This window comes from Acanthisitta chloris, unplaced genomic scaffold (assembly GCF_000695815.1).
Source record: "Acanthisitta chloris isolate BGI_N310 unplaced genomic scaffold, ASM69581v1 scaffold32003, whole genome shotgun sequence".
NCBI lineage: Eukaryota > Metazoa > Chordata > Aves > Passeriformes > Acanthisittidae > Acanthisitta > Acanthisitta chloris.
Genome location: NW_008667077.1, coordinates 175 through 20044, shown reverse-complemented (window position 1 = coordinate 20044; position 19870 = coordinate 175). Strand labels below are relative to the sequence as shown.

At 37.2% G+C, this 19870-nt stretch overlaps 1 protein-coding gene across 1 annotated transcript in view; it reads right to left on the bottom strand.

Annotated features, from left to right (window-relative positions):
• Positions 1–19400, bottom strand: part of LOC103800013 (usherin-like) — a gene marked incomplete at its 3' end in the record, with an annotated part of 43117 nt that extends 23717 nt beyond the window's left edge. Inside the window, exons 1-2 of the mRNA XM_009072371.1 lie at positions 18916–19400; positions 13332–13497 (exon numbers count right to left, since the gene is read on the bottom strand). Of these exons, the coding sequence (XP_009070619.1) occupies positions 13332–13497; positions 18916–19400 (651 nt within the window). The remainder of the gene's footprint in view (positions 1–13331; positions 13498–18915) is intronic.
• Between the last annotated feature and the right edge of the window lie 470 nt (positions 19401–19870).

Below are 19870 nucleotides of genomic sequence, written 5' to 3'. Positions count from 1 at the left end.
TGGTTTTCCTTCAATCCAAGTCTTTCTTTTTGTGCATAGATCCACTAGTTCAGCTTGAATTCCCTGAAGAACAACATGAATGTAAAAAAAAAAAATGGGGAGGAGGGGGAGTGAGGTGGAAAGAACAGGGAACCCTGTAGTGCTCCTGAAGCAATTAACTCGATTCAAGACAAGCTACGTATTAATAAAAATTTGACCCCAAACAGTGAAATCGGAAAGGAACTGGAATGCAGACCAATCCACAAGGCAGTTTACAGGCTTAAGAAAAACTAATAGTTATTTCATGAGCAAAGCCTTCAAGATGCAAAAATGCAAGTAACAGCAAGCAGAGGGATCTGAAATAAAAAACATGTATGTCATTAATTTTTTGGATGGGGTAAGTTTAGTACTGTACTAAAAACTGAGTGATCTAACTCCTGCTCAATTATCTGATAAACCAGGCTGAGGACAAAGAAAGATCAATGTGAAAAGAGACAGCTTTTTAAAGGGTGTGTATTTTTAAGGAATTAGTATTTTAAAAAGTAAACATAATTTTCAAATAAATAGCTGAATCGGAGATTAGTGATCCTTTTGTCTCAGAGTATGCATCCCAATTTTGGATTGGCCATTTTCATTTGATCTTTTGTTGACCAGTACTTCAAAAGTATTCCAGCAGTACAAAGTAGTATTAAAATGGTTAACTACAGCTATGCCACTTTCTACCCCAGCCAGCACTGTACCAATGAAAAATATTTTCAACTGCCAGTCTCAGTAGAGCTGTATCAATCTATTATTGATGCCTCAGGACAGAATAAACATATCTGGGGAGGGGAGAGGCAGAGAAGCTCAAAACTGCACATAGAGATTCTGTTAGAAATTAAAGTAATTAACAAATAAGTTTTGCTCCAAGTACTATTTCAACCATTGATCAATCTCTGCTCTTTTTATAAGCAAAGGTTTAACAAGTCATTCGTGCTACAAATGAGTTCCAAACAAAAAAATAAAACATAAGAGGATCCTAGTCATTAGATTTGAAAATACATGGAGAACAATTTCTTTGTTGCTGCATAATGACTCTATTTTCCCCAAGTCACAGAACAAATCAGATCCAAGATCTGATGATCACTATAGTAACATGAAAGGAGACAAGTATTAAGGATTCAACAAGCTGCCTTTTAGCAGCTAAAACAGTTACATAGACTTGCCAAAATTTAATTGAAACAAAAGGTCTGAAAGTACGTTTTAGATAATCTCATAACAATGCACATTTTCTCTCTGCCCACTCCATTTAAAATACAGCACAACCACTGATTCTGAATTTTCACAAACTACTTGTAATCATGTAAATTAGGGATGAGATGTGGATGTCAAATGAAATGCCCCTTCTGAATAAACTCTCTGTGCTTCTCTAGTCAAAGAATAAGCAGATATCCACACAAATGAAGGGAGCTGTTACTAATACACGATTATTAACCCTGTATTACACTATCAGCCGCATATTAAATTCTAGTCTTTTGAACTGATTATATATGCAGAATTTTGCACTGCTCAGTACTGGACTTGTAAGTCATTCCCAAATTTAATGCAAGAATACATTGGTTCAACAGCTCTGCTGAGACTGAAAGGTTGAAAATCCATCCCTCTGTCTTTATTGGGGGGTGATTTACATAAGAAGAAAGCAATTATTCTTGTCTTCTGAATGCCTTGCCACAAAGGTTCCATGTATCCAGTTAAGGGATTTTTGCAAATAAAGTCTCATCTTTGCTTTCAAGGCTTAGTTTCTTTTCATGGTCAAGGAGCCACAAAATTCTGTCTTTGATTCCTTTCATATTCCTCCCCACAACCCTCCTTCAGGCCCTTCCCTCCTCCTCTGTGCCCTGCTTTCTTCCCTCCATCACAAAGTCCTTTAGAAATGGTCGTTCAACTATTCCTTTGTACTGTAACTCTCCACTACTCTTTTTGATGACATTTCACAGTAAGCTTCAATTTTTATTTTCTGATACTAACTGCTTCTCCAAAGTTACTAAGTATCTTACCAGCCAAGCTTTGCCTTAGGTCCAAATTGTGCTCTTAATTGAACACAGACTAAACCTGACTGCAGAGGCCAGTGTTTTGGTAGCTTATTGTTGGTAGGTTACTTTTGGAAACAGCTAAATGAAATAGTTTATGCAGCAGCTTCCTCAACCGCATTTTGCTAGAGATGGGCCAGGAGAGGACCAGGGGAGGCTGCCCATAAAAATCAGACTGGTGTCCTATGCGCTTTAATGTACAGGCCTTAAGGCACAGAAAGGCCAGGGAGATTACTGAACAACAGCATAGATGAGGATGTCAACAAATACAATTTAAGAAAAAGCATAAAGGCCCTTCAAATATAATAAAATGCACTCAGAAGTCCAGCAGAAGAGTGGCCATCCTATCTGTCACATACATAATTGCCTGCCTTACAGACAAGGGGTTCAAGTAAGGAGTAACTTGAAGAAACAGAATATCTGCTCTCAAGACCCAAGAAAGCCACCTAGAGAAGCTCAGACAAACAACAGACCTTTTTTTTGACCAGTCTTGACTCCAAGAATCACAAAAGACCCATTGGCCATGGTCATCAAGACCATGAAAGAGAAAGGCATATATCTTTGAGTACTGAAGATAAATTTTCAAGGGTAAGAATTTCAGTGGAAAAAAACAGAAATTTGCAGTTCTGAAATGTTAGATAGGAGCAATATTGATAGTTTATTCTAGGCTGCCACTGAATATCACATGATGATTTGTCTACAGGTGCAACGATGATGAACCTCACAAGATATACGGGCTATCTATGATCACAGCCAAATGCAAGGGTATACCTAAATACCACCAGAAAGAAGAGAGGTTCAAGAAAAAATATTTTGGCTTTAATTCAGGAGGCAGAAGATAAAAGACAGGGCCATTCTTTGAAATGCTGCCAGTATCACACAGGGTCAGACAAGCAAGGTTGCATGATTCTGTACACAAACAAAAAGTGCATGGAAAAGAGATTTAGGTCAATTCAGAATTGAGACACTTCTCTGGAACAGATAGAATCAAAGAAGGGTCAGCTTTTCCCTTAGAGCCAGTTTATTTGTATATCAAATTAGGAAAACAACCAAAGGTTTGGGGGAGAAAAAAAACTATCTAAACCAGAAACGTTCCACTAAACAAGCAACCAGACTGTAGATTGTGACAAAATAGGCCTATCTTTAAAATCTAAAGCCCAAGATGTTTGACCCTGAATGTCAGGAATTGCATAGATCATACCACTGAAAAGGTGTTGCTATAACATAAAGAAAGATAGAATTTTGCAAAAGTAAATGAACTAACTGTATTAAAACATACTACAGAAGCTGGTATTCCAGCTCATTCTTTTACATAAAAACAGCACCTTCAGATTCAATGGGAGATGGAAAAGCAGCAAAACCATCAAAAAATAAAATCAACAAAAATCCCATCTATTTTCAATTAACTCTGCAGAGAGCAAAGAGCAATGCAGAAATTAAAAATTATAGACATGATGCATGACCAGGTCTTTGACCAATTCTTCTGATAATCCATCAAATCAAAACTAGTTGTACAGGGTGAATTGGTTGGAAAAGCACATTTTTTAATACTGTGTACTAGAAAAGCCAATGTGGCTTTTGTGGAAGAAAATTAAGATCTGATTTTAAGTTCTTTGAAGTAAAGATGCACGTGAATAAGGAAGAACTGACTAATTTAATATGCTGGTTTTCCAGAAAGGTTTCAGGCTTGGTAGAGACTAAATGGCCACATTTCACACTGACAGAAGTTTTTCAGTAAGTAACTCCAGCAATCTCTGCTATTTAACATTGTGTATAGGCTTGAAAACAGTGGTTAGTGAGACGAAAAAGAGTAGAGTTAATATATCCAGACAGTAAAAGTCAAAACTTACTTCAAAGTTACAAAGGATCTCAAAATTGCTAAGGAACAGGCAATACAGTAGAAGACTAAATGTGTTAACCACAAGGTAGTAGACAAGAGAAAAATATTCTTAGCCACATAAACATAATACTAAATGCTGAACCCTCACTGCTCAGAAAAATTGGTCTTGGAGTTACTGCAGAGAGTCATTCACTAATGAGTAAAGAGGAACCACATTCCTTTTTGGGAAAGGAATGAAGAATAAACCCACAAATCTTTATTGTTTTGAAACTTACGGTGCAAAGTCTCTGGAATAATAAGTGGAGTTCTGAACCTTGCATTCCCAAGTAACCCCAAAAGTTTCAGAAATGATCAATGAGGATGACCAAACTGCATGATGGCTTCAATGTAATGAGAGATCTAGTTTATAAATAATTACAGTACGTGATCAAGTTCTATAACTAAAATATCTACTAGCATGAGAATGATAAATAGAGCTGATAAAAGAAATTGGCAAAAAGAAATTAGCAGACAGCAGATTTAAAATAAAGAATACTATCATATAGCCATAACTGCATACAAGGAACTCATTGCCACAAGATACTAGGTAAAACCAAAATATAAATTATATGAAAAAGAACTAGACTATTGAACTAAAAACAGGTCAGTCAGTGGCTATTCAATTCAGTTTAGCTTAAGCAGCTCCAAAACCACTGATAGTCAAAAAACAGGTCAGGTATATAGCTAAAAGAACACTGTTCCTATGCATCTCCTCTTCTTTCATACTCAAAGACAAACTATCTAGACAATCAAACTGACTAGTCCTTAAATGACGCAAAAATTACAGCACTATTAATATGAGGTATTGGAATGAGGTACATGGACAGTAGGAGTTTCTCCTGCTCTTCAATTCCGGAACTCTCTACTTTCCAGCCAAGCTGATACGCTGTTCGGTGCCAGGAAAGATTTTTTGCTTCCATAAGAAAATGACACACATGCAGTCTTACCAGAAGATTCCTCCCATGGACTGCCACAAGCAGACATGGATTTTGCATTGTATGAGATCTACACGTGCCATTTACACCACCTCCCATCGGCTGCATGCACAGGTGTTAATGCAAGATGTTGGTGAGAAACAGTTCACACATAAATAATGGAGGTTGCACAAAGGACAATCTGAAAGTTTCATCTTCCATTTCTTGACCAGACTTCTGACTTAAGTCTGTCTTTAAGCTACAAAAACTTAAATCAAATGCAGTAATTACTTGGAAGAAAAACAAAGCAACAAGAAAAGCAGAGGCTCCTCTGTTTGGCTGTACTCATGAAGTTTTAGACTCAGCAAAAATAGTTTCAAGTATCTTGTGAAAGCATTTACTTAGCAACTGGCACAGCATAAAGAGGGAAGGATAATGGTTCAATATCTGTGATCCATCTTTATCAGCAAAGATGTTAAAACCAGTTACCAGTTTTCTGCTCACACACTGTGCAAGCCAAGAACTACCTGCTGGAGGATCTCCTCTCCACATTGCAAAGGGTGTGTACTGATGTATCCTGAAATGCAGATGTACCCTGTGTCATATTAATGTTTTATACCAAGATCTGTATCAAGTACACAGAGACACTTCCAAACTCTCAGTGTTTCTGCCTATGCAACTCAAGGGCACACAAATGTCAAAGTGAAAGAGCAGTCATACAGCTGTAGAAGTGTACCTAAAGTCATATGAAACAGTATGTAGCTGGGAACACACTTAAAGACATAAACATGTATTTAAAGAGATTCGTTCAGAAGAAAGGGCTATCTAGTTTTAAATTTTTTTGCTTATGTTTCTCCCACTAGGAGTCCATATTTCTTGCAGTGTGAAAATCATTAACTCCAATGACCAGTTTAATTCCCAAGATGCTGTTAAACAGCACACATTTACTTCATTTTTTCTAACTCCAGTTTTGCAACTTTTACTATTACTCTTAATACTGAATTTAAACACTTGAAGGGTATCTTTTTTTTCTTTAATTTTCAAAACATTCTCCTCTAAGTAGTAGACAAGCTACTTCCATGTGGTACAACAAACCTTTTAGATTAATATGCCACCACAATATTAAATATTTTTTTAAAAAAAAATGTTTTCAAATGATATTTTATGAATTGTAGCTATACATGACAGAAACAGACGTATTACATACTACAATCGTCACTAGAAGTTTGATTCACATCTACTAATTACGCTAAAAAAAAAAAGTTATGGTATGCTTAGGAAGACTGCAAGTTAGTTTCTAATTAAACACTTCCCCTCACCATTTCTAGCGTAGCACAGACCATTATTTAGCCCTACTTTACTCAATTTTATCTAAAAAATATAATTTAAATAAAAATAGCAAAAGAGCACCAGATACTCAAACTACAACCCTAAAAACTGCAGGACATTTAAAGATTTGAGATTAGGAGAAAAAAATGAAGGCAGATCATTCTTAGTATAGGGCTGCCATAATTTAAAATACAATTTAATTGGCTGTGAAATAGTTTTGTATAAGGAACCAAGCTCCTTGTTAAACAAATAGAAAATCATTGGATTTCAAATCTTGTCTGAAACTCTCCAGACAAATCAGGCATAGCTTCCACAAACCATTCAACACTATCTCTTCTCAGCACTGGCCATACTAAGGCTTAATTCCATTCCTACCATATATAACATAGAGTCTAGGCAGACTTCAGTGGGATTCACAATTGCATTTGAAAAAAAAACATTCGCAATTTCTGGAAGTGCAGTCAAGATGGCATTCTCTGAAATTAAAATGTTGGCCCAGATGAAGTTCCCTGTCTTGTGTTCCCAGGCAGATGTTAAATTGCAAATTTAAATCTGCAAATATATTCAAACTCATATTCAGGCAAGAAAAGAAATAGTTTAAGAGGCAGTATAAGTGAAGAGTAAATAGAGGTGTCTAGGAAATATCCCAGTCTCCTATGGAGCTGAATTTACAACAACAGAGCTTTCAAATCAATATGAACAGTCAACTTCCTAGTACACATGGAACAGGAGGAGAAGAGGCAAGAACCACAGCAGGACTTCTGGATGCAGCACTAAAAAAAAAGTTCTACAATAGTTTAAGAGGCAGTATAAGTGAAGAGTAAATAGAGGTGTCTAGGAAATATCCCAGTCTCCTATGGAGCTGAATTTACAACAACAGAGCTTTCAAATCAATATGAACAGTCAACTTCCTAGTACACATGGAACAGGAGGAGAAGAGGCAAGAACCACAGCAGGACTTCTGGATGCAGCACTAAAAAAAAAGTTCTACTAATAAAACCCCAATTTCAGCAGTGGCATCTGAATAGACTGCAACCATAGGAAAATAGTTGATGAACCTGTTGCCAAGAGCTGCTCATTGTGTCCATGAACAGTTATCTAAACAGACACTCAAATACATTAGACTGTAACATGTGTTTTATTTCTGCTGTCTGGTGAGAGCATAGCACCAACCATATGGATAAGCTGCATCCTCCTATATATTTTCAACACATAATTGCAATTAATAGACAAAAAACTCCAATATGTAGAATTGATACAAACTCTCCACTCCCTTTTCAGGACTGACAAACTACTCCTAGTAGGTAAGTGATGACTTCAAACATGAGATCAAAGTTAAATTAAAATGCTTTCTTGCTTTCTCATGTCCTTACTAAACTTAGGGATTATACAGTTTCAAACATCTTGTATTTAGTAATACATACACACAGAGTGCATAGAATAAATGTTTGCCTCCCTGCTTTTAAGTCTCAGGTTCTTTGCTTTTAATATAAATTTTAAAGCATTCAAAAACTTGGGCAGAAAATAAAAGGATTTCACAAATTGGAAAGGACAAGTTTTCTCTTGATAGTCAAACAGTTATGATGTAAAGCGGTCTCATTAAATCATAAGTACTTTAACCTTTTCTTGAAAGAACTGGAAGATTTAAAGATTTATAAAGAAATTTTGCCTAAACTAGGAAATGACTCACATTTGACATGTATTGAAATGATAATGCTGATTTCAATAGGCACTCTAAGAGCATTTTCCTCCCAGGAGAGTAATTCAGTCATGGTTACCTCTCTGCATTTAGATTTTAAACTTACTTTCTAAAGCTTTTAATGTACTATAGTCTGCCAAAACATGGCAGAGTTACATAGATATGATCAGGCAAAATAAAGGCTAGTAAAAAGACTATTTTTATAATTGCAGACACTAAATAGGAAACAAAAACATCAATCTGACATGTTCTCAAAGAATCTCCTGTTTCAGCAGCCTCGGCTGTATCTGCAAATTCATGTTTAAATTCCACTCTTCTTAATTGATTAAATAAATCTGAAGTATCAAAGGAAAAGTGAAAGACTCAACAGTGAAACTGAAAAAGAAAATACAAATGGTGCTGCTGTTACTAGGTGGCATAAATCTGATATTGGTATCACTATGCAGAGATAATAACTATGCTTTCAATTTTTTTATTTCTTTAAGAACTTAATTTCTTAAGACACCAGTTTTTATGAGGTTTCACTCAGTGCATATCAGGTTCTTACTCCAATGTGTGCCTTCAGAGTTTTTGCTAATATATACCTAAAAATATATAGTGATAAATATCATGAAATAAAGATCAGAAGGACCCTAATATAGACACAGAAGGACCCTAAAACTTTCAGAAGCCTGAAGAACTTGATCCTCACCAGCTGAAATCACCTTGAATAGAGGCAGTTAATTTCTGGGAAACAGGATTCACAATTTCTAGCCTTACCAAAAAACCCCAACAAACTAACCTGCTCAAAATTGCAAAATGAAAAAATAACTTTCTTTACAAATCATAAGTAGTAGAAAACAAAGGCAGACATCATTAGAGAAAAGTAAGTCAGAATTGAAGAACAGACAAAATGGTCAAAATTCACTTTTGTTACAAATCCACTTCAATTTGTTAGCAGATCACTTCATTTGACTTTTCTTAAATGTTTATTTGGTATAACGAGCAAATAAATAAATAGCCAATAGCTCTGACAGCAATATATGGCATGTTAAGAAGGCTGCATAAACTATTATAAAGTATGAAGTTACTCTTAGACTGCCATCTCATCTCAAGTTACTTTTTCAACAGCCCACTCCAAGACTAGTAATGACTCATGTCTAACATCCTGCTGGTAATGGTTGTTACAGTAACATTGCAGGAAAAAGGAAAAAATTAGAAAAATACCAGAGTCCATCCCCATAACAACTGATTGAATTATCATCTTTTCCTACTTCAGCAATTTTCTTACAATTACCTACTAGGCAAAAGACTTTGTGAGGAATTTCAAGTTCACTACTCTGCATTTTGTAATACCAAATTTTATTTCATGCCAGTTCGCCTAATCTTTTTGGCAATGCTATTCTTACTGTTCCTCTTTCTGATTATGTCTGCTATCAGCTAGTATTATTAGTACACTTCTAATATTTCTGACAAAATCATTAACAAAACTGTAACACAAGGCTGGTCCAAATACTAATTCTCAAGCAATTCAACTGGGTTTTTTGCCTCCCTCCTCCTCAGGATTATAAACCAGTTCCTTTGAACAGTATATCTATTGCCAACCCTCCCCATGAGCATTCCCTTTGACCCTACAACTTCTCATAGGTTGTCACATCAATGCTAAACTGAACTCCAGATAGAGGAAATCTGACACATTTACTTTGCCTGAAAATCAGCTTCCTCATCAAAAAAAAGCTAAGAGGTTAGACAGTGATGAGCTATCTGTAGTAAATCCATGCTGCATTTTATCCCCTTTTTCATTTAGCTCCACATCTTTATCTATTTCTTCAAAGATCTTTTCTAAATCCTCATATGCCACTATGTCAGGACAAATAGGTCTGCATTGCCAAGATCCTTTTTCCTTCCTCTTCATACAGGCTTTGGCTGTGATGGAGTTAAATTTTTTCACAGCACCATATATGGTCCTGTGTTCCGAATTTGTGGCTAAAAACAGCACTGATAACACACTAATATTTTAGTTACTGCTGAAGAGAGCTTGACCAGTCTCAAGCCTTTCTCTTTTCCCACTCTGACTCCTCATCCCACTTCAGCAGTAAGCCAGGGCTGGACCAAGAAACGGAGAAGGGACACAGCTTGGATAAAGGGAATTCCATACCATATAACCTCATGCTCAATAATAAAAGCTGGTGTAGAATAAGCAACTTGAGGAGACAAGGGTTTTACTTTCCAGGTGACCTGCTGCTATGAAACTGGCTGGGCAGTGGTCTGCTTGTAGAAGGTGGTGAATGATTGCCTTTACATCATTTGTTCCCACCACAGACTCCTTTCCTTCATGAGCTTTTCCTCACTTTTGCTATTGCTATTGTTTCCCCTATTCCATTGGCAGGGTTGAGAGGGGCCCAGGTGCTTCTCTGCTGGCCAGCATCAATGCATGATACTCTTCGTAAATGTAAGCATTAGATCTCCACCTCTGACTTTGTAGTTTTGCATAGAATATCTCTTTGTCCAAAATTTCTGAAAGAACTGGTTCATAAAATCCTTTGATAAAGACCATCAGTGTGTACAGGAGAAGCTTGCAAAGTCATGTTTCAATCTCTTTATGATCACTTTTGTTTCCATAGATCAATTTCTGTAGCCAGGTTAGTTTTGCTCTGTAACTCTTATTGAAAACAGAAGCAAAGTATTTATATATTTTGGGTACCTTACTCAAATCATCTTTAATCTCAAGCACACTTTCACTGTACACAGGTCATGCCTTCTTACACAAGAAAAAAATCCTAAGAACTTTTTACCATTAGACAGTCTAATTTAGATTGACATCCTTTTAGTTTTATATCTATTCGTACATAGCGTTCTCTGTAAATTTGCTTCCCCATTCCTCAGTGCTCACACACTGCCATCTCTAGCTGCAGAGGTGCTGACTCACTCAGATAAGCCTGGGCTCTAAATCTCCATTTTTTTCCTTTATGGGCTGAAATTTCTCTTAATTCTATTATATTAATTTTTAATAATGCCACCCCATTTTTTCTATTCAGTCTCTGGACTTCACCGTTTACCTTGTTTTATTAAAATAGTTCTATTTGTTTGGTCTCTTTAAAACTCAAAAGTGTACCTAGAGAACCAAATACCTGTTTACTCTTGTATTTCATCTGACTTGAGTTATGAATGCTCAACATTATTTTTGAGACCCGCATCTCTGATAATGTCCTCATCACTTAATAAAGCTGGTATATCCAGACTTTCTGCTTCAGCAACTACTTGATCAAGAAACCTTTCATGCAGAACATGATGTTTGGGCCCTGCTCTTGTTAGTAGGACTTAAATTTCCCAGCTATAAACTGGAAAATAAGTCTCGGCAAGGACACAGTTCTTAGTAGTAGTCCCCTCTAACAAATTATACATCTAAATCCAAACCCAAGGATTTAAATTCCTAGATTACCTCAGCAGAATTAATTTACTAGCCTTCTCTTCCCCTAGAATTATTTTATTCCAAAGAAATTATTTTCAATCTGTGCTGTTCTTTTTTCTTTCCTTCCCTCTTATCATTTAATTACTGCTTGGTGCTATTCCACCATTTAGCTTTCATTTTTATCATTCCTGAATAGGCATATGCTCTTACACCTGAATTTCAAACCTACCTGGCCATCCTATCATATTTTTTTCTCTCTAAAGTCAGTTTCACATCTGCAACCAATACTTCACACTCCTCTGCCATGGAGTCTGTTTCCTAACATCTATGCACAAGTGTTTTGGGTTTTTTGCCACTGACCACAGGAACTCCCCTGTTTGCAGGCCCTCAGCTCCTACTGACTGCTTGGCTTTGGAGACCTTTGCCTGAATCAGTGTCATACATATCACCATCAAATACTGCAAAGTGTCTGAAGACACAGACACTTCCATATGCATGTTACTTTTGAATATTTTTGCATGGTCTCTCTCATATTCTCATTTTCCATTTATTTCTCCACTTATAGAAAAAATGGGTTTAGACAGCTGCAAAAAGAAAATTAAAAAAAGCAACAGACCTTTGCCTAAAGTTTCAGAGCTAGACCTAATGTAAATGACTAATGCTGCAGCCACTATCCTATTAAAGCCACAGCTTTAATGGGAAGGTGAATCCTACAGCACCACAAAGCACAGAACATAAGGTTCTATCCTGAGCTCAGAAGCTTAGAAAGGTATTAAGCCTGCAGTTCCTTTAAGGGTCTAGAAACTATACTTCTTTACTCCTGCTATGAATTGAACAACTCCTCAAAGAAACAAAAGACCAAATTCTACAGGGTGCTTCATGTTTGTTCGTAACAGAATTCAAGATATGTGTGTGTATTTAACCAGCCCTTTCACTCTTCACTTGGCTATCCCAGGCTTTAGCAGTTTCTGAGGCTCGTACAAAATGCAGCTGACAGCAACAGCAGTAACATAGCACCCTTGGAGTGTTTGAGGTGTAAAGTTCATTAGTTCTACCTTAAGGTCACTCTTTTAATCCAACAGCCAAAATCTTATTCACACTACCATGCTGTTATCCTGGAAAAAAGAAAACTGCAAAAAAATCAAGACGTCAGCTTAGATACTTCTTACAACTGACAAGATCAGCACTAAAAAATCCAAATCACAGTCAATACCTTTTAGCAAGTTTCAAGAAAGCAGCAAAACTATTCTTGATTGTGCTGTAGACCAAATAAAATTTAATAGAACGGATAAAGGCAATGAAGGAAGGAGAAGATAAACATTTCAGTACCTGATAATTGTGTTTTATAATTATTAGTTGAACTTGGCTTACAAATAGAATTTACTAGGGTGTCTGTTGGGAATTACAAGACATGCAAATAACTGAATTTTAATTTCTTCTGTGTTTGTTTACTGATTTTTGTACATACAGTTTAAATTTTAACAAACTCAATTTTGCTTTATCCTCAGTGGATATTTGTACACTTATTAAATAGTTATGTCAACAGAAGACTTTTAGAACACAAGGATTGTGCCCTACCAATTCTGAATCATATTTTTAAAAATAGGAGTTAATAGCTAGTAATAACTTACTAGCTTGACTGATCCTGCACAAAATCACACATTTACTTATGTGCACTGTAAGAAGTTTTTAAAACAAAATACTTACCTCTGTAAGGTAAGTATATTAGAATGCATATATGAGGATAACATTCACTTTTTTAGGAAATAATCTGAGACCCAAGACTAATTGGTAATGTGAGAAATAAGTAGTTTTTCTCCACCTCACATACTCATGTTCTTAAAGGTGAGAATTTTCAGTCTTGCCATTCAGTATAATGGGCACAGCATTTCTTTCCAGTACTAAATCAGCAATTTCCTCAAAATGAGCTCCCAAATTAAGATCCTTACCCACAAGACCCAAAAGTTATCATTTACATCCCCCAGTTTATCTTTTTATATTTATACAGTTATACCATTCTCACACAAATGTTGTATTTCAACAAATATTAAATGGTTTTTATTTTACTCACCTGCACACCAAGATGAATCCATTTCTTCACAAGAATTCTCCCCAGTGTCAGTACTTTTATTGGTGGCTGCAAACCATTTACTGTGCGATAATAAAACATGGTCTCTTTCTCAGAGATTGTGAGTTTGAACACAGTCTGCCCATCAATAGCCTTTTCTATCACACACCTTTGGAAATAACCAAGAAAAACAACATAAGGTCAGAGGCACACACATATACACATTCTTGCCAAGGTGCTATCCTGTAAAGTGATGCTAACCAGAATGTATTAAAATAAGCATTAAAAATACAGCTCTTGAGAAGATGCTCAGTGGCAGTGAAAGTCACAGGATGTACTAAGCATAAAAGAACTTTAGCAAAGATATTTTCTGTCTTGATGTGTGATTTTTTTGGATTGTTTTGGGTTTTTTGGTGGGTTTTGTTTAGTTGAGTTTTGGTTGTATTAACTTTGCATATGCAAGCCCAGTCCACTTGGGCGTGGAAGAGGGGTCCACTTTGACTCCTCTCTTCAGGGTTCCGTGACAGAAACCACAGTGGCTGGCCAGCACTGTGCAGGTCTCTGTTGCACCTTTTGTACAAAGCTGCAAAACAGTACATCCTGTGAAGGAACTTAAATTTTCCATAGTCTAACCAGGCAAACACAATGTAACTACAAAAAGCAGTAGAATGACATGCTTTGGAAGTAAGTCTTCCATCTTTTCACCAAATCTGTCCAGGTAAGGTAGCAATAACACCAGCTTACCCAACACTCTCCCTTCAGCCTTCTTTAACCTAAGAAAGTAGAGCAAGGCAAGAAGGATATCCAGCCACTTATTAGGGCATTTTTTCCCCACAAAATTTCATATCAATATCAAACGCAACAATAACATATAACATTCACGGAATATCATCCGCAGCAGCCCATTTTGCATTTCTAGCTGCTGAAATGTTTTTGTCAATCCAATCACCATGGTGTCAAGGGTCCCAAGAAAGCACAGCCTATATATGCTTGTATAAGAGCTATGTCTTTTATTAAGGCAATCATCAGTGCAAAAAAATTTATATACTTCTACTCTTCCCATTTCAGCTGCTCGAGAAATACACTCCTCAATTTACTGACCCATGAAAAGTCAAATATTTTAACAGTTACACCACACTAAATTAGTGCACTAAGTCACAAGAGAGAAGCATATAAAATTTGTATGAGATTTGGATTTACTATGACACCTTTCAGGTGGGAAAAAACCCATAAACAACCCCTCCCCTCCATCTACCAGTAAGTGTCTTCACCTACTATGCATTTATAAGAGAAAAGTATCAAAAATCCAGTTGTTTGATAGCACCATTATTAACTAATTCATCTTTAAGTCCTAGAGAAAAATTAATTCATCTTAACAGTTACTATCTTAGTCTGATGGAATGCTGTCAATGAAACACCTAGCAAAATGCAGACTTCTGTTTTCCCAACCTTACTGAAACCACATTTCTTAATAAATTGTCTACTGGTCTTTTCAATATTTCGTTTGCTTGTAAACATGCTAGTTTTGTTAGATAATAAATGTGAAGAAAGGCTTGGCTAAGTAGCAAAATATTTAGGAACTGGATTTACCCAGTTCCTGGATAAACAATAATTGGATAATCCAGTTTTTTGTTTATTTTAGTTATCTAAAACAAACACCCCCACATTTTTTTTATCCCCAAGGGTGTCATGGCTTTAAGAAGGGAAGTGACCTTGATGTACATCGTTTTGAAAACTGGAAAGAACAAATGTGAATTGTGACTTACTAGTAAAAGAGAAAAATCAAGACGGAGAAAAGAGAAGAGGGAAGAAAAAAAAGGAAGATGATTACAGAGAGAAACCACCGTTCTTTTTGAAGTTTTCTACTTCTGGTAACCTGCCACAGAGGCAATTCCTGTCTACATACACCTCGATGGTGGGGTCAGAGGAAGGAAAAGCAAAGAAGGCAAATCTGCTCAGTCAGCTTTCAAAGAGAAAAATATTCTAGAGAATCTAACATGTTTGCACCAGTGATCCCCACACACTAACTGGAGCACTTGCAGATGGGAACATCTGCACTGGTTCAAATCAGATGCGTGGTATCTTAAAGCAAATCTCCCTTTCAGCCTAATTCCTAATGTAAAACATGTGATTGGACATAAGGTAATAGGATATGATTTTAGTCCCTTAGATAAATAAAGTTGAAAAACATATCTGCTACCCACTTCGCAACCAGGCCATTCCTGATGATCCTTCTTCGTGTAAAAGGCCTCAGCTCATTTCTTGCCCACCACCAATGTTTTCTGATCCTCTAACTTCCAGTTAGCCCAGTTCATACTACATTGATATTAACTGCCTGTAATGTTTACTCATATGAGGTTAGATTCTACCCATATTCTTATCCTATTCCATTGTGAAGGGTTATCATCATACAGAGTTTCCTATGTTGTGCTAAGGATCACACAGAGGCTACACACCGGCTTACTCAAAGCAATTATACTAACTGATGACTACATGAAGCAAGAGAGGAAGCATGAGGAAAGAATGAAATTCAGGGGCAAGAAGTCTGCTCACTTACTGCACTTACTGCCTAAAAGGAAAGTAAATTTAAAGACGGAAGAACAAATGTCAGTGCTTTCTCACTATTCTCTTCAATATTTCCAATATGCAGTGACTTAAAAGCATGCCTACAAATATCTCTCCTATACATCTTAGAAGAACACTGGGGCTTCAAATAAATCTGTAACATGACCTGACTTTCCTCTGTCTTTGTATCAAAGCATATTCTTTCCCAGATTCACTTAAGAAAACTTGGTATGTGAAACTGATGAAGAAAATTCTTGGTCTCTGCTTATCCACATATATTCTGCCGCAATCTTTAAAGGGCCCTCATACTTTGGATCCTCTTATCGCTATCTCTCATTTCAGCTAGCACAGAAACTTTTAACAGAAAAATCCTGCTATTCTCTTACACAGGTACATACCTAACAGAAATGTCACAGGATGTAATGAGATACTATGCGGCAACACTCCTAGCTTCTTTCCTAAGCACACTCTCACAGCCAGACCATATAATATTCAGCATGAAACACATTAATACGTCATGTCCAAAACACATGGGTCTGCTGTACTTGATGTAACAGGACTTTGCCAGTAAATAAAGTACTTTCAGTCATTCTACTAGTAAAACAAGTGGCTCATTCTGGCTGATCTTCCTAGTGTTCTGGTGGCAGCACAGAGACTTTGTTAGAAGGTGTCCCAGTTCTGTGAAGTTCCTCTGCTGTGATAATGGGGTTTAAAAGGTCTCACAAATGACATGTAACAGGGACAATTCCCCGTCAGGGACTGCAAAATGTAGGACATCTGGTAAGTCAAACTCCATCTGCCAACCTGAAGGACTCACTAAATCAATACAATAAAAAGGGGAAACATCTTAGTTTGCTGTTAAACTATTTCCTTTTTGTCAGACGCCTTCTGAGTCAAGCTTCAGTGGCTCTTCATGTACAACTACTGTTTCACCACAACTGGAGCTCTGTATTCCATTTATGAAGACAGAAAAATTAGCATGCCTCCTTCTGTGAACAGTCTTTAAAAAACAGTCTGGACAGTGGCGTATCATCCTGACCACTGGAAAAACTCTTGTCCAACTTTAGCTTCTTTCCAGGACTGGCCACTCTCATTGTCATTTCTACATATTGAGTAGCAACAGTGTCACAAGGCAGAAGAATGAAGTGGTCTATTACAAACACTAAATAAAAACATTTAAATTTTAAAGTGATCTATAAAACCCACTGAACAGGAATACATACATTGTGTAGTTATTAACACAGTAGCAATTGAAGGGTAATCTTTTACACTCGTCCATGGATTATCAGGCATCAGTAGAATCTGGTTTCCTCGCAGCACTTAATCATTTGAAACTAAGGACATAACATTTCACTGTTTTAGGCTCCATGCATCAAAAGTTTATCCCACTGACAAAAAAAGGGAGTTTCACAGACCTCACTCAACACGTCACTGCAACAGCTTGCTTGAAAAAAAAAGGGAGTTTCACAGACCTCACTCAACACATCACTGCAATAGCTTGCTCGGAAATTAACAGGATGTTTCTGCTTCAAGTTAAGCATGTGCTCTGCTGAACAAGATTCTGAGGTGCCCACGTGTGTGGACATGAACTCATGGCATAGGACTCCACCAGGAATGGACTCTCTAGCATGCAAGATTGAGCATTATATAGAAAATGGGGAGTTTCACAGACCTCACTCAACACATCACTGCAATAGCTTGCTCGGAAATTAACAGGATGTTTCTGCTTCAAGTTAAGCATGTGCTCTGCTGAACAAGATTCTGAGGTGCCCACGTGTGTGGACATGAACTCATGGCATAGGACTCCACCAGGAATGGACTCTCTAGCATGCAAGATTGAGCATTATATAGAAAATGCTGTCCATAAAAAACTGTAGGCCAAAGCTCCAGAGACGCCTTTACACATCACCAACTGAGCTGATTTAACTTGAACTCAAAGTAAAGTCACTTTTGCTCTGTGTGCTCATTTATTTCCCCTCCGTAACCACAAATTCTATAGTTAGGTTGATTATTTTCAGAGGGAATTAAAACACACAATAATTTTACATTACAATTTTGGATATTTCTATTGTTTCTGATGATTTTCGTATGCCTAGATAAGTTACTATTTCCCAGCAACATGCAAAATAAATATCAAGAATGCCTCGACAAAGCAGATCACTAGCTTCATCCTAAGTTATGAACATGAGTACCAAAACATTTGTGACACGTACTCTGAGGGAACGTGCTATACGTTTTGTGTACTCTATTTTAAAGCGGATCTAAACACCGAAGGAGAGAGCAGGACACTGAATTTTGCGATAGATGAAGGGAACCTTTTTTGAAAGATCTGGGATGCATTTTTCAAAATGCAAGTTTTTTGTAATAGTAAGGCCCAGTCAAGCTGAAAGGACACTTATAACAGCAATATTTCCTAAAAATGCGGCATGTAAGCAAACAGAAGAGGGAACATGCTTAACCACCTCTATTTTGTGAGCATCATTTAATAAAACTTCAGTAGTAGTTTGAATAGTGGAATCATTTGTTAAAGTAGCAACACGATCTCTGCCCCAGATCTTCCAGAAAAACTATGACCTGTCTTCTATGGCTCTAAAAGAGTAAATTTTGGGGCTTTTCTTGTTTGTTTTTAAGATGTAAATTCGTGTTGGAGGATTCCTAATATTTTTGATAAATTTTTCTCCATTATGAAAGCAGAAATAGCACAACCCCCTGACAACATATTTTTCTAGCAGCTTTTAGAAGGAATGTGAATTAAAAATACAAATTTCTGCATTTGAGAACAGACACACACATTATATTCCCACTGAAAGCAATTGGACTATCATCTGGCTCGAAGACACTGAAACTGAAGCTACTTGTCTTGACATCTGCAAAGACCCCAACCTAAATACAGCTTTAAAAACGTCACAGTTCCTCACTGCACCTTTTTTAATTTTTAAATAGCTTGCTAATAATGACTGTGACTACAACGATCAATTTTTTTAAGAGCACCAGGAAAGTAAACACCTTCAATACTACTTACATTACACCTTCTTGCTCAGGTTTCAACCATACAGTTAACGTAAATGAAGCTGCAAGCCTTGGAGAATGAGGAGTAGAGAAGCAATCCTTGTGATTATGAAAAATAAAACTGGAAGCATTGCTGAAGGATCCTGGATGCAAGTCCCTTTTGTCCTCTGTGATACAAGTACCAAGGCCTTCTGAAAGAAGCAGTTTGTAGGACGAAGGTGATGACCTGTATGGACATTCCTGAACACAAAACCTCTGGGCGCAGGATATAATACTTTCAATAGCTACTGAGCTATAACAAAAAGTACTTCGGTCTGGCAGCCCACAAGTGGCTTGAGTTGGCACGATTGACACGTTCTTGAAAGCTCCCACATTTTCGAGCCTAGGGAAATGTCCCTGAGAGCTGACCAACACAAAGGAGTCATAACAAGTTAAGATTAATGTTTCAAGAGCATGAAACAAGAAACGACACCTCAAGGAAAGAGTCCAGCAATTCATGTTTACAAAAAAGCTCCACCTGATTAAAGCATCCGTAAATAAATAATGATGTCCATGTCGGTAGCAATGTCCTCAGGTGGTGTGCTTTAAGAGTTTACGTAGCGTTTCATCCTCAAAACACTCACGCAAGGACTCAGTCACAAGGGACATCTATGTCTTCTGGCCAGCGAAACGCACGTGGGTGACAGCCAGGATCTGCAAACCACAGAAAACAGACACAGTCTGTAGGAGGAATATGCTCTTTTGCACCAACAGAGGTGATGCCCTGCTAGGGATTTTAAGGGCGTGCATTCTTCCAAATTCTGGCCAGCAGGTCCACCTGCATATCTTTGCTGGCTGGGACATCTCTCTGACCAAGGGCATGGGACTAGGCCAACTAGAAGACGCACAGGCTCACGGCTGAGCGGAGTTTAATCCCAGATCTGACACGTCACACAAGGCCGACGCTCGGCTTTGCGTGTCACCGTAAG